Source organism: Somniosus microcephalus, chromosome 5 (genome assembly GCF_052327205.1).
Source record: "Somniosus microcephalus isolate GS21.2 chromosome 5, FLI_Smic_1.0, whole genome shotgun sequence".
In the NCBI taxonomy this organism is placed as follows: domain Eukaryota; kingdom Metazoa; phylum Chordata; class Chondrichthyes; order Squaliformes; family Somniosidae; genus Somniosus; species Somniosus microcephalus.
Window position 1 is genome coordinate 298,007,618 of NC_140991.1, and position 15,680 is coordinate 298,023,297.

General features: G+C 47.7%; 1 protein-coding gene across 5 annotated transcripts in view; it reads right to left on the reverse strand.

Moving 5' to 3' along the window:
• The window catches only part of LOC147117845 (leukocyte elastase inhibitor-like), a 40,415-nt gene that overhangs the window by 9,748 nt on the left and 14,987 nt on the right, over positions 1 to 15,680 (reverse strand). For 3 of the 5 annotated variants that reach the window (XM_085989213.1, XM_085989211.1, XM_085989215.1), the window contains 2 exons: positions 7,966 to 8,151; positions 631 to 768 (listed from right to left, as the gene is read on the reverse strand). In XM_085989213.1, coding sequence (XP_085845339.1) covers positions 631 to 768; positions 7,966 to 8,133 — 306 coding nt within the window. In that variant the 5' untranslated portion in view covers positions 8,134 to 8,151. Of the gene's footprint in view, positions 1 to 630; positions 769 to 7,965; positions 8,152 to 12,387; positions 12,467 to 13,473; positions 13,644 to 15,680 lie in introns of those variants that run through there. The other 2 variants (XM_085989214.1, XM_085989212.1) reach the window with 2 other exon arrangements.

Below are 15,680 nucleotides of genomic sequence, written 5' to 3' on the forward strand. Positions count from 1 at the left end.
GGCGCGAAAGAGGCTCCAACTTTGAATTCGAAGCCTGTAAAATACATAAAACTGAAGTCCTGCTGATCCAAGTATCCCACTCCCAGCCGGCGAGAGATCGTCTGATAATAGCAGTGTGCTGAGCAAACATTTCCCTATTCTTGCTGCTGTAACTGAAGTATTTTACTTTGCAATTAAGAAAAAAAGGCGATGGTTTATTTTCTGCAGTTTGTTCTTTACACCAGGCTACAATAAATTATTCCTCCTAACCGCGTACACAGAGGTCTACCAAGCGAGTTGCCAAGTGACTAGCGTTTTGCCAGCACCAGTGGCAGTAATCTGAAAGCTGGCAAACACGGATGAGCCTGTTTGGGCAATTAGCAGCATAATTTACTAATTTATCTGGGCTGTTCTCCTAAACAAGCCTCTGAAAAGGTTTTGTGCGTGAGGATTTCGATTACTTAAGCAGGCTGCACATTGATCAGGTAATCATTAAAGTGGGCTCCACGCTACAGTATGCACAGTAGACAAAGCTATCGAAAGAGCTCATTCTGTTCCTTCCCCCCACCACCACCGCCACCAAAACCAGACGGAGTAGAATAACAGAACACATTTGCCTTTCTTATTTAGCGATGCTTTGTTGCATCTTACAGGATGAAAGTTGAAGGTGTTTTCCCTGTAGAGTCCATTCACCATCTTCAATAGATAGGAGGTGCTGAGTTTATTCAAATCAGACTGCAGTCCCTGGAATCCAGAATGGGTATTTTCAACTGCCACAAAATGTAGCACCTACAAACATGAACAGACAGAAAATTAAATTTCTCAAAATTAGTCACGAGTACTTTTTAAATTCAAACATTTCACAAACCTTTTAAAACGTAATTTTTTTGCAATTGTAATGCTCAACAAGGTGAGGGATGGTGATGCTGTGGAATCGAATATTTTTACACTGGGCGCTCAGATGTGTCGGCATCAAGCACTGAACAACAGCAGCTTGTATTTATATAGCGCCTTTAACATAGTAAAACGTCCCAAAACGCTTCACAGGAGTGTAATCAGAAAAAAAAAATGACACCACGCCATATAAGGAGGTCTTTGGACAGGTGACCAAAAGCTTGGTCAAAGAGGCAGGTTTTAAGGAGCATCTTAAAAGGAGAGGTAGAGAGATGGAATTCCAAAGCTTAGGGCCTTGGTAACTGAGGCCGAGCCACCAATGGTAGAGCGATGAAAATCGGGGATGCACAGCTAGATACAGATGCAGAGAAATATTCCCTCTACTTTGTATGCCAATATACTTTAATCCAAACCTTAGAAAACAGCACCTTCTCACTTCTCTAATGGCTCAGTATATAAAAACATGACATGGCGTAGTATTAAACCAACTAAGCCAAAAAGGTCACACGTGACCCCTGATCTGTGCTGAATTAACATCTCACTCAGAGGGACAGAATAAGTGATGGACAGTGCATCCACTGTCCAAGGGCTAGGAAGATTAGGAAAAATAATCTTTTTGACGTACGCTTATTGCTATCCAGTGACCCCCTCATATTCTCAGGCAAGGACAAGACTGGCAATTATGCCCGTTCTCTTCATGGATGAGGCCCTGCCAACACACACACTGTCCAAGCTCACACATGACGAGCTACTGGGACAGAATGCCAGAGATTACAGGAACATTCCTCAGCTCGAGTCACTGTTTTCAGAAAGTTGGGACAGGTTGGATGGACCAGAGGGTCTTTTCCTGTAGGACATCAAGGTTGCGAACATAAGAATTAGGAGCAGGAGTCGGCCATATGACCCCTCGAGCCTGCTCCGCCATTCAAAAATATCATTGCTGATCATCGACCTCAACTCCACTTTCCCGCCCGATTCCCATATCCCTCGATTCCCCTAGAGTCCAAAAATCTGTCGATCTCAGCCTTGAATATACTCAAAAGACTCAACATCCACAGCCCTCTGGGGCAGAGAATTACAAAGATTCACAACCCTCTGAATGAAGAAAATCCTCCTCATCTCAGTCTTAACTGGCCGACCCCTTATCCCGAGACTATGCCCCCTAGTTCTAGACTCTCCAGCCAGGGGAAACAACCTCTCGGCATCTACCCTGTCAATCCCCTTCAGAACGTTACATGCTTCAATGAGATCACCTCTCATTCTTCTAAACTCCACAGAGTCTAGGGCCAATCTACTCAATCAGCTTGAACCTGAGGCAGTGGCCAGGAAGGGAGATGGAATCAGACGAGAGGGTATGGCGTTTGTGCTGGGGGCCAAAAACAATGGCTTCGGTCTTCCCAATGTTTAACTGAGTTGTAACACACGGTGGCTACCCCACCCCCACCCCCCTCAGTCTATCCACCCTCCCTAGTGCTGCTGTTTTCTACGACCTTCCACTCCCCCCAATGCCGAGAGATTCCAGCAGCTCCCCCAATTCTCTTAGATCCCAACACACTCCCCTCCCCAAAGTACTGCTACAGCCCATGAATCAACCTGTGAATCAACCTGTAACCCCCCACATTCTCTCTCCAATGCCAGCAAACCTAACGTTTCCCCCTCTGCAGTACTGCCATGCCCCAAAACTGCCTCCAGTCCTACCAGAGCCCAGCACCTCCCTCCCTCCCTACGGCTGCAGCTAAACCGCACAACCTTCCCCCTGACGAATGCCAAGCCCCACCACCAATGTCCAATCTGGTACATGTTGCCTACCATCTACCTGTATCCTGAGCTTTAAAAAAAGGTAAGCAATTCATAGCTTAGGTAATGGGCCTATACTCTGTGGAGTTTAGAAGAATGAGAGGTGATCTCATTGAAACATAAAAGATTCTGAAGGGGATTGACAGGGTAGATGCTGAGAGGTTGTTTCCCCTGGCTGGAGAGTCTAGAACTAGGGGGCACAGTCTCAGGATAAGGGGTCGGCCATTTAAGACTGAGATGAGAAGGAATTTCTTCACTCAGAGGGTTGTGAATCTTTGGAATTCTCTGCCCCAGAGGGCTGTGAATGCTGAGTCTTTGAGTATATTCAAGGCTGAGATAGATGGATTTTTGGACTCTAGGGGAATCGAGGGATCTGGAGATCGGGTGGGAAAGTGGAGTTGAGGTCGAAGATCAGCCATGATCTTATTGAATGGCGGAGCAGGCTCGAGGGGCCGAATGGCCGACTCCTGCTCCTATTATGCTCTTATGTAACATACAAGAATAATCAAGGTCACAGATTTAAAGTTTTCATAGAAAAATGAACATGGTTCCGGAAACTGATCCCCAAGACTGGTAAAAATTCCAGAAAACCAGGTAATAAAAACAGAATTTGATCAAATTCAGTCACTAAATAAATGGTCCTGACAATACACTGCACATTATACGGCAGAACACCCTATTCTTTGACACATATCCTTCAGCTCACCATCAGCATCATCATGGCAGATCTACATTTATTTTATGTATATGTGTGTGTGTATCCCAGCCCTAAATCCTGCACTCCACCCCACCCACTCTCCCCTAACATCCCACCCAGTTAGGACCCTACCCCCTCATCTGGAAGACACTACACTGTTGCACCCTCCCTATTCCCCATCTCTCACTAACCTCTAACATCTCACATAGGCTAATTATGACCCCTATCCCTCCCATCTGCATGACATCCTTCACTGCTTTACATTCCCATTCTCCCTCTCCTACTAATACACTACCTTCTACTCGCTAGTTGCCCCCTATTCCTCTCTCTCTCCGAGTGCCACATCCCCCTCTGTGGTGAGGTTAGAAGGTGATCTAATCGAGGTCATTAAAAGGTTCCTATGTCAGGCAGGCTCAGGTTTTTTCCAGTACCAAAGAAGCTTTCTGCTAAAGGTTACCTCGTGAGTCAGAAGCACAGCATGATCATCATTGTTAACACAGGTCACTGTGAGTATCACATCTGTAAGAATGGCTTTCTAACTGATTTGCATTGGGAATGCTTACATAGGTTTGCAGTCATACCCTCACCTCCCCCTGCCAAGGTTTAGGGACCCTCAAATATGCACAGGGGTCTTAACTATACAGTTTACCCGTCTTCTTCTTCTTAGGCAGTCCCTCAGAACCGAAGATGACTTGCTTCCACATTAAAAATGAGTTCTCAGGTGACTGATGAGTCCAATGCAGGACCTACAATCTCTGTCACAGGTGGGGCAGACGGTGGTTGAAGGGGCGGGTGGGTGGGGTGCTTGGGTTGATTTGCGCTCCTTCCGCTGTTTGCGCTTGCTCCCGGCGAAGAGACTCAAGGTGTTCGGCGCCTTCCCGGATGCTTCTCCTCCACTTTGTGCGGTCTTGGGCCAGGGATTCCCAGGTGTCGGTGGGGATGTTGCACTTTTTCAAGGAGGCTTTGAGGGTGTCCTTGAAGCGTTTCCTCTGCCCACCTGGGGCTCTCTTGTCATGTCGGAGCTCCGAGTAGAGCGCTTGTTTTGGGAGTCTCATATCGGGCATGCGGACGATGTGACCCGTCCATCAGAGCTGATCGAGCATGGTCAAAGCTTCGATGCTGGGGATGTTGGCATGAGCGAGAACACCGTTGGTGCGCCTATCCTTCCATAAGAAATAAGAAATAGGAGCAGGAGTAGGCCAATCGGCCCCTCGAGCCTGCTCCGCCATTCAATAAGATCATGGCTGATCTGATCCTAACCGCCAATCTACTATCACAGAACCATCTTCTGAATCTAACAGAATTAGACACATGAAATAGGAGCAGGATCAGGCTACATGGCCCCTGGGCCCGCTCCGCTACCCACAGGGCCATGACCGATCCGAACCTAGACTCATGTCCAAATTCCTGCCCGCTCCCCATAACCCTTTATTCCCTTTACTTCTAGGAAGCTGTGTATTTCTGTTTTAAATTTATGTAAAGATGTAGCTTCTACAGCTTTTTGGGGCAGCATATTCCATGGACCTACCACCCTCTGAGTGAAGTAGTTCCTCCTCATCTCAGTTTTGAAAGAGCAGCCCCGATTCTAAGACTATGCCCCCTAGTTCTAGTTTCACCCATCATCGGGAACATCCTCCCCGCATCCACCCGATCCAACCCCTTCACAATCTTATATGTTTCAATAAGATCGCCTCTCATTCTTCTGAACTCCAATGAGTAGAGTCCCAATCTACTCAACCTCTCCTCATATGTCCATCCCTTCATCCCCAGGATTAACCGAGTGAACCTTCTTTGTACTGACTCGAGAGCAAGTATGTCTTTTCTTAAGTATGGACACCAAAACTGTATGCAGTATTCCAGGTGCGGTCTCACCAATACCTTGTACAACTGAAGCAATACCTTCCTATTTTTATATTCTATTTGCAGGATCTTGCGGAGGCAGCATTGGTGGTACCTCTCCAGTGCTTTGAGGTGCCTGCTGTACATGGTCCATGTCTCTGAGGCATACAGGAGGGCGGGTATTACTACTACTCTGTAGACCATGAGCTTGGTGCCGGGTTTGAGGTCCTGGTCTTCAAACACTCTCTTCCTCAGGCGACCAAAGGCTGCACTGGCACACTGAAGGCAGTGTTGGACTTAATCATGGACGTCTGCCCTTGTTGACAGTAGACTCCCAAGGTACAGAAAGTGGTCCACGTTGTCCAAGGCCTTGTCATGGATTTTGATAATCGGGGGGCAGTACTGTGTGGCGGGGGCAGGTTGGTAGAGGAATGTCTTATGGATGTTTAGTGTAAGGCCCATACTCTCGTACGCTTCAGTGAAGGTGTTAACGATGGTTTGGAGTTCGACCTCCGAGTGTGCGCAGACGCAAGCGTCGTCTGTACTGTAATTCGATGACAGAGGAAGGGATGACCTTGGATCTGGACTGAAGGCGACGGAGGTTGAACAGTTTCCCGTTTGTTCTGTAAATTAGCTCCACTCCAGTGGGGAGCTTACTGAGGGCGAGATGGAGCATTGCCGCAAGGAAGATCAAGAAGAGCGTTGGTGCGATGACACAGCCTTGCTTGACCCCGGTTCGTACGTAAATTGGGTCTGTGGTGGAACCGTTGGTCAGGATCACGGCTTGCATGTCGTCGTGAAGCAGGCAGAGGATGGTGACAAACTTCTGAGGGCAGCCGAATTTGAGGAGGACACTCCATAATCCCTCACGGTTGACAGTGTTGAAGGCCTTTGTGAGGTCAAAGAAGGCCATGTACAGCGGTTGGTGCTGTTCCCTGCATTTCTCTGGGGAGGTGTGATCGGCAGAGAGGGGGTAGGGAAAGCCAACTCCAACAGTACCCTCCTCCTGACAAAATGCTTAGAACATGGCCTTGTCATAACCAACACCTTGTTCCGGCAGAGAGACAAGTACAAGGCTTCATGGCAGCACCCTCGCTCCAAGCACTGGCATCTGCTGGACTACGTCATTGTCCGAGCGAGGGACCGCAAGGACATCCACATCACCCGCGCCATGACAGGAGCAGATGACTGCTGGACAGACCACCGCCTAATCCGCTCTGTCATCTCCATCAATGTAGCCCCAAAACAGCGGCAGCAACAGAAACGATGCCACAGCAAAATCAACGCTGGAGCACTCAATGACCCTGCTAAGAAAGCCCTATTCAGCCTGCGCCTCACAAACAACCTGATGACTCCCGGTGATGCAGACACAGAGTGTCCACAGCGTCTGGTCTGCACTCAAGGCCTCCATAATCAGCACCTGTGAAGAGACGCTCGGTCACTCGACCAGGAAACACCAAGACTGGTTCGATGAGAACGACCGGGAGATCCAGGAGCTAATAAGCCGCAAGCGCATGGCATTCCTGATCTGGAAACAGCAACACAACTCGAGAGCAAGAAAGCAGCTCTACAGACGCCTGAAGGCCGAGGTCCAACAAAAAACCCACAACCTAAAGAACAGGTGGTGGATGGAGAAAGCGCAGGAGATCCAGCAGCTAGCCGACAACCACGATGTGCGTGGATTCTTTAGCGCAGTCAAGACAACCTACGGCGCAAGCACCCAAGGCCCTACCCCACTGCGGGCCAAGAATGGAGAGGTACTCATCAAGGACAGGGAGGCGGTCAGTGCCCGCTGGAAGGAGCACTTCGATGATCTCCTTAACCGAGACTCTCTCTTCGACGCAAGTGTCCTCAACTCCATCCCGCAGCATGCTACCCGCCACCTTCTCAGCACAACCCCAGCCCGGCTTGAGGTTGAAAAGGCCATCCGACAACTGAAGAACAACAAGGCCTCAGGAGCAGATGGAATCCCTGCCGAGGCGCTAAAGCATGGCGGAGAAGCACTACTGGCGCGAATTCATGAACTCATTTCTCTTATCTGGAAGGAAGAGAGCATGCCAGGGGATCTCAGAGACGCCGTAATTGTGACCATCTTCAAGAAAGGCGACAAGTCCGATTGAGGTAATTACAGAGGAGTTTCCCTGCTGTCTGCCACAGGGAAAGTCATCGCAAGAATCCTCCTCAATCGTCTTCTCCCAGTGGCTGAAGAGCTCTTCCCAGAGTCGCAATGCGGATTCCGCCCACTAAGGGGCACAATGGACATGATCTTCACCGCACGCCAATTATAAGAGTTTACCAGTACAGAGCACTGGTAAGCTTCCTATTGTTTGTACAGCTGGGACTACCCTACCCCTTAGGACATTGGCTTGCAGGGTTATCTAGAACCAAATGGCACTACAATTGGTTCAATGCCCCTTGGATCTAGGAGGGAACAATCTGCCAGGGTTCCCGATCGCTCCCCCGGTGACTCCTTCTGAAAAGTGCGCATTTGTGCGTTGATGAGGGAAGGAAAGCGTTCTGCTCACCTGTAATATCCCGTCAGGTTGAATAGCCTGGCAAACTAACTATGTAGACTCACAGATGAAAAATGGATAGTTGGTTGAGGTACTGGAGCAATTGCGTGAGAAATAGAGGTAGAGGTGGACAAAGAAAGAAATTCGAGGAGTTAAACACTGAACTGTTTGAGCTGTCTGGGCTGCCAAGGCTAACTTCCCATTGCATTTGCTCAGAATTATTGAAAGAATAAACGCTACACCTACCTTGGCCATCTGTGTTGCAGTGTGGCCTTTAGCACCAAGGTACACCATGGCCAGAGAAGCCGATATACTTAATGGAGAAAAGAAGATATTCTCAGTTCTATTATCGTCACAGAGCTTCTTGTAGAGGTCAAGGGCAAAGTTATTATTGGCATCAGTCAGACGACCCATCACTAAATCATTTATATTCTAGAAAGAAAAAGAAAAAAAAGAGAACAAAACTTAACTATGCAGTACAGATCAGCACTCCGACAGTAACTCAGCATTAACGCTCCAAACTAGGAACCCGCACAATTTGAAGTAAAAAAAATGGAAACACTTTGGGAGCAATTTTCAACTTTGCCACCAGGGTGGTAACCTGGCAGAGTGGATTGCCTGCTTGTTGTAGAACCCGCTCGATTTTCGTGCCATTTAAATCAATGGAATGAAAATCAGACGGGCGATCGGCTCTGCCAGTTTGCGACTCGGGCAGTCAAGTTGAAAATTACCCTTTAAAATTATTTTTAAAACATAGAAGATAGGAGCAGGAGTAGGCCATTCGGCCCCTCGAGCCTGCTCCGCCATTCAATGCGATCATGGCTGATCATCCAAATTCAGTACCCTGTCCCTGCTTTCTCCCCATACCCCTTGATCCCTTTAGCCTTAAGAAATATATCCAACTCCTTCTTGAATATATTTAATGAATTGGCCTCTACTGCCTTCTGTGGTAGAGAATTCCACAGGTTCACCACTCTCTGGGTGAAGAAATTCCTCCTCATTTCTGTCCTAAATGGCTTACCCCTTATCCTTAGACTGTGACCCCTGGTTCTGGACTCCCCGACCATCGGGAACATCCTTCCTGCATCTAGTCTGTCCAGTCCTGTCAGAATTTTATAAGTTTCAATGAGATCCCCTCTCATTCTTCTAAACTCCAGCGAGTTAAGCCCAATCAACCCAATCTCTCCTCATACGTCATTCCTGCCATCCCAGGTATCAGCCTGGTGAATCTTTGCTGAACTCTTTTCATGGCAAGAACATCCTTCCTCAGATAAGGCGACCAAAACTGCACACAATACTCAAGATGTGGTCTCACCAAGGCCCTGTACAACTGCAGCAAGACATCCTTGTTCCTGTACTCAAACCCTCTCGCTACGAAGGCCAACATACCATTTGCCGCCTTAACCACCTGCTGCACCTGCATGCTTACCTTCAGCGACTGGTGCACAAGGACACCCAGGTCTTGTTGCACTTCCCCTTCTCCCAATCTATTGCCATTCAGATAATAATCTGCCTTCCTGTTTTTGACACCAAAGTGGATAACCTCGCATTTATCCACGTTATATTGCATCTGCCATGCTTCTGCCCAATCACCCAACCTGTCCAAATCATCCTGGAGTTTCTCAGCATCCTCCTCACAGCACACACGCCCACCCAGCTTTGTGTCGTCTGCAAACTTGGAGATATTACATCTAGTTCCCTTGTCTAGATCATTAATATATATTGTGAATAGCTGGGGTCCTAGGACCGATCCCTGCGGTACCCCACTAGTCACTGCCTGCCACTCGGAAAAAGACCCGTTTATTCCAACTCTTTGCTTTCTATCTGCCAACCAGTTCTCTATCCAAGTCAATACCTTGCCCCCAATCCCATGTGCCTTAACTTTACGTGCTAATCTCTTATGCGGGACCTTATCGAAAGGTTGAAAAGAAATAATGAAAAATCAACACCAAGACCGATAGCACAGGCTCCAGCAAGGTTGGAAAGGGGATAAACAAAGTCACGAAATAGTGGTTGTGGGGACAACCTTAAGGTTGTAGGAGGAAGGAAAGACCAAGGGAATGTATGGAGTTCGACAGTTTTCAGGAGTTGGGAGAAAATAAGTTAGAGCAACACACTTGGGTAGAAATTGAACCTTGTTGCGCTCGTTTTATGACTATAAAACAGGCGCAACAACAGCCAACTTTGGAGACCAACATCCTGTACCCAAAGGACACCTGAATGACATCTGACCCAATATTGGATCGGCGGATTTTCCCCTAAAACAGGCGCCTGCCTTCCTGCCCCAAACTGGGCGCTGACAAATTTATACCTTACTTGTTCCTTAAAATCTTAATTTCAACATGGTAAGGATGTAGCGAGAGGAGAAAAGAGTGTCTAGGATAATACAGTTGTAGCACAGAAAGAACAGCAGAAGGTTTGGAAAGGACTGATCACAATGTGGTTGAAAGACAAGAAAAGCTATGACTAAGTCAGAGAGGATGGAGGCGAGAGCCTCTAGAGATACGGGTGTGGAGGTGTTGAGGCACGAGATGGTCACATGGAATGTGGCTTTCTGTGTCATTCCACCACATTGTCCCCATAGGTCATCATCACAGCGTGGTTGCAAGGAGGTGCAGCAAAGTGTCTGGTCACAACCGACTGTTACTATCAGTGGGTTCATTAGCTCTATGTTGCATGCTAGTTTTAGATATCCTTGCAGCAGATGGTTTAGCCCTGAAAACTGCCTCTCTGCTGATCTGGCTCTGAAGACGGTTCCCCATGGTCATTGCCAGGCATTTGTGCAAATCTGGTTGGCGGGATCTGGATATGCTGCCTGTTGGAACATTTTGGCAAGCCTTCTTACATAGAAACATAGAAGATAGGAGCAGGAGTAGGCCATTCGGCCCCTCGGGCCTGTTCCGCCATTCAATGCGATCATGGCTGATCATCCAAGTTCAGTACCCTTTCCCTGCTTTCTCCCCATACCCCTTGATCCCTTTAGCCTTAAGAAATATATCCAACTCCTTCTTGAATATATTTAATGAATTGGCCTCTACTGCCTTCTGTGGTAGAGAATTCCACAGGTTCACCGCTCTCTGGGTGAAGAAATTCCTCCTCATTTCTGTCCTAAATGGCTTACCCCTTATCCTTAGACTGTGACCCCTGGTTCTGGATTCCCCGACCATCAGGAACATCCTTCCTGCATCCAGTCTGTCCAGTCCTGCCAGAATTTTATAAGTTTCAATGAGATCCCCTCTCATTCTTCTAAACTCCAGCGAGTACAAGCCCAATCGACCCAATCTCTCCTCATATGTCAATCCTGCCATCCCAGTTATCAGCCTGGTGAATCTTCGCTGAACTCCTTCCATGGCAAGAATATCCTTCCTCAGATAAGGCGACGAAAACTGCACACAATACTCAAGATGTGGTCTCACCAAGGCCCTGTACAGCTGTAGCAAGACATACTTGTTCTCAAACCCTCTCGCTATGAAGGCCAACATACCATTTGTCTTCTTTTATGCAGTGCCGCTAAAAACCTTGTCATACTGCTTCTGAGCAAGTATCCAAGGTACCACAACTGAGTGGGACAGGCTGGATGGACCAGAGAGTCTGTCATTGTTCATCTGATCCATAGCCTTTGGCACCCATTATAGTTCGTCGGACATTCACATATCTCAATTGGGTTTGCTATCGCAGCTTTCTGGGATACAGGGTGTCTGCTGAATGCACAACTCAAATATAAAAACAGAAAATGCTGGAAACACTCGGCAGTTCAAGCAGTATCTGTGGAGTGAGAAACAGAGTTAATGGCCTCGATATTGACCCCCTCACGAAAGGCGGGAGGTCAGATGTGGGGTGGGGGCGGTGGTTAAAAAGTGACATACGCGAAATGCGACCCTAACCCACCGCGCACGCACCCACCATTTTATTTTACGGTGACGGATATCGGGGCGCCCGAGTGTCCCACTGTGGAGAGGCGGGACATTTCATTAACATATTTAAATCAGGTTCCCACTGCAATTGGCAGCCCGATTTGAAATTAGCTCGTGCTGCAGAGATTTACCAGGGGGGTCGGGAAACTCGGCAGTGAAAGGGAGGCGTGTGCTGCCCCCTCCCGAAGGTAAGTGCCTCTTTCAGCACTCCTGCTGGGCCAGGAGGAGCAAGAGTTCTCCCCCCACCTCCAGGCCACTCAAGGAAGCCCCCAGCCCCAATCGCCAGCCTCTCCCAACCAGCCTTCCCAATTGCCGATCTCCTCGCCCCTGTTGATTGCCAGGGACTGTCCGCAAGGGTCCCCGAGCTTCCCTGTAAATCTTGGGGCTAACGTTACAGGTCAATGATGTTTCATCAGAACTGGATTCGCCGCTTTAATTCACCATCCCACACCGACCTCTCTGTCCTCAACCTGCTCCAATGAGGCTCAACGCAAGCTCAAGGAACACCACCTCATCTTTCTACTAAGCACTTTATAGCCTGCCAGCCATAACATTTAGTTTAACAACTTTAAATCTTAACCACAGCTCCCAATTTTCTCTTGGACGTTCTGTAACACCTCCTCAGAATGCATCGTCTGTCTCTGCACTTATCCTATTGTCGCCTCCTTTTGCCTTACACCTTCATTCCTTTTGTCATTTAATCACTCCTGCCCTACACTCGTACACAGATCTTTCTCTTTTGTTCTTTACCTACCCCACTTTAGCCTGGCTCTGTACTTGCTCACAAGTTGTTCAACGCCAACATCTTCCAGTGCTGATGAATGGTCATCGACCTGAAATGTAAACTCTTGTTACTCTCTCCGCAGATGCTGCCTGATCTGCCGAGTGTTTCCAGCATTTTGTGTTTTGATTTCGGATTTCCAGCAACCGCAGTATTTCGCTTCTAACTAACTGACCTCACCAGCCGACCTACAAAGTTCCCCTCTGGTATGCCAGCTACTGGAGGCTGGATAGGAGAACTCACACTGATATATTGAGGACTTGGTGCCGACCATGGTGGGGTTGCAAGCAGCCGCTCCTGACACTCTGTACCCCCAACTTTGTACTCATCGTTCAATGGGATATAGTGATTGTCCATGCTGTGATCAGGATGGTGGGGGGGAAATGCACACAGACTTTTTATGGAGTTGTGCAGTTCACCATGCTGCTCGGAGGGCAGGCCTCCTACTAGCTGCTGTCTACCTGGTGAGGGTTCAAACTCACACTCGTTAGTTTCCCGAGGACCAGCTAGTGAACATCCTCTGTGGGAAGGAGAGCGAGGGGAGGAGGAGGAGGAGGAGATAGGCAAGGCCTCTTTCGGGTTGCCATGACCTCTCGATGACGGGAGCTCAGAGGTAAGTGAACCCTCGGTTGCAGCCTTAGTACACTTGAGGACATACAGTGTGAAGACCTTTCATCAGAGCTGGAATTTGAAGAATGTTGTCGAGTTTCACATCCACAGGAAGGAGGAACAGTCCACCCTGGGAGCTGTGTGGAGGAGCAAGTACCATGATGGTCATTTTGAAGGGCAGGATTCATTCAGTACATGAGGAGCAAACGAAGTACCACAGAACTATTTTCCTTCAGCTCCCTTCCCTTCTGCTTGAAGTGAGAAACGCTTACAAGTCTACCAGCAAGCGCTCTACAGCCATTGCGAATCATCACTGTGGACTATCCCCAGCCACAGAAATATCTGCCTCGTGAATGAGAACTGCAGAGTCTTACTACGCAGCCATAATGGTTACAAAAACAGAACAGTAACAAGCCAGTTTATCAACTTAAAAATAAAACCTCCACATACCGAATCCAGGTTTCAGAGACCCCGATGTCCAGTCCGTGCACTCTCTCATTCAGCAACTGAAGTCTGGCTTATCATAAATTCACGTGACTCAAACTGAAAGTAAAACTCCGACAAAAACAGGATGCAGGCTAAAACCCCCCAGGATTCCAAACCTAGACCACCTTAAAGAAGCATAACTGAAATCATAAGTGAAACTGTAATACAACGTGATTCACATTACAGTGAGAGATAAATTGGTACTATATTATACTTTAATTATAAATTGGTACTGCTTGGCATTGCCATTTTATTTCTGACAACATTTTTGTTAGTGAAGGGTATTAAGGGATATGGACCCAAGGTGGGTAAATGGAATTAACACACAGATCAGCCGTGAGCTAATTGAATGGTGGAACAGGCTCGAGGGGCTGAATGGCCTGCCTACCCCCTGTTCCTATGTTCCGAACAGGCAGACTGAGTTCTCAGCCAACAATCCAGCAGTGATTTATCCCTACGGCTGGGCTGTACCGGCCTTCCCTAACATTGGGAAAGGTTGGACTGGGAACATCTATCTCCTGTTAAAGTGGACATGCCATACATGCGGAAATTCATTAAGGCAGATGAATGCAACGAATTACATTATCCGGTTGTAACAGGCTGTTCATGTAAAATGTTAAATACAGCGTTGGAGTGGCTGCAAACTTGTCTGCTCACCGGTTTTAAATCACAGATGGTTATTTTAGTGCTTAATAAAATTACATGAACCGGAGATAAGATGTTCTTGGCTTTTTTTTTCTCCTTTGATCTGGTCGGGATGTCTATTCTGTTCCCTTCTCAGGATGGAGCACTCTTTCCAGTGGGGTGATTAAACAAATTGACTGTAACTTAAGAAAACATCAAATAAAACTTAACAAATTAAATTAGAATTTTGTTGGCCAAGGTGATGATGCACTCCAGTCCCCGCAGCGCCCACCGGTCGCGGAAGGCCTCAAGTGTGCCGGTGGACACCGCATGCTCCATCTCCAGGGCCACCCGGGCGCGAACATGGCCACGGAAGAGGCAGGCAATCAGGCCGAAAGACCCCCTTGACCGCCCGCTGCCTGGACCAGTTAATGGCTATTTTCGCCAGGCCCAGGAGCAGTCCCACGAGGAGGCCCTCCAATCTGCCCGTTCCCCTCCGCACCGGGTGACCGAAGATCAGGAGCACGGGACTGAAGTGCAGCCAAAAATCGAGGAGCAGCCCTTTCAAATAGTGAAAGAGGGGCTGCAACCTCTCTAGGGACGGTCTAAGCTGCCTCCCAAGATGAGGCCCCTGGCTGCCTGAGGCTCGTTAGTTAAATTTTGTATCTGGTTGTTTGCATGGCATCATCAGGACCCAATCTGCATATTTAAAGAAAGACTCCGCTCACCCCCTCAAAAGAGCAGGTTAATATCGGGACATGGCAGGGAGGTGGAAGGCAGCAGGAGCAGGAGCAGGAAAGTCGCTGTCCTGATTTTAACTGCCCCTCCCAACCCGGTTTCCGCCAAGCCATGGGGGGCGGGGGGCTAGTGAGTTATAATCAGGGTCTTAGAACCAATTTGAAAAGAACCAGTCAGTTTGAAATTCTTCAAAAGAGGGGAAAACTGGTTTAGATTAATTAGGTTCACGAACAGTAGTGAGAAATTCAAGGAAATGAAATGTGTAGTTTTTAAAAGTTATTTATAAAAGAGTTAGCTTAGTGCTTAGAGCTGTGAACTATTTTGTCCATTTGAGGATTTAGATGTCTACTGCATTATGTGACTGTTACTTATGTGCTTGTTCATCTTTTGTAAGTTAAATTCATTTGATATTTTAAACTTTAAAATGAGTTCTGATGTGGCATCCTACCACCTTTTTTAAAAATGTATTCAGGGGATGTGGACGTCGCTGGCAAGGCCAGTATTTATTGCCCATCCCTAATTGCCCTCGAGAAGGGGGGTGGTGAGCGGCCATCTTGAATACAAGCAAGTGGCTCGCTAGGCCATTTCAGAGGGCAGTTAAGAGTCAACCACATTGCTGTGGGTCTGGAGTCCCAGACCGGGTAAGGACATTTGTGAACCAGGTTTTTACAACAATCTGGTAGTTACTGACACTAGCTTTTTATCCAGATATATTTAATTAATTGAATTTAAATTGCCCAGCTGCCATCGTGGGATTAGAACTTGTGTCTCTGGATCTCTAATCCAGTAACATAACCTTTGTGCTACCG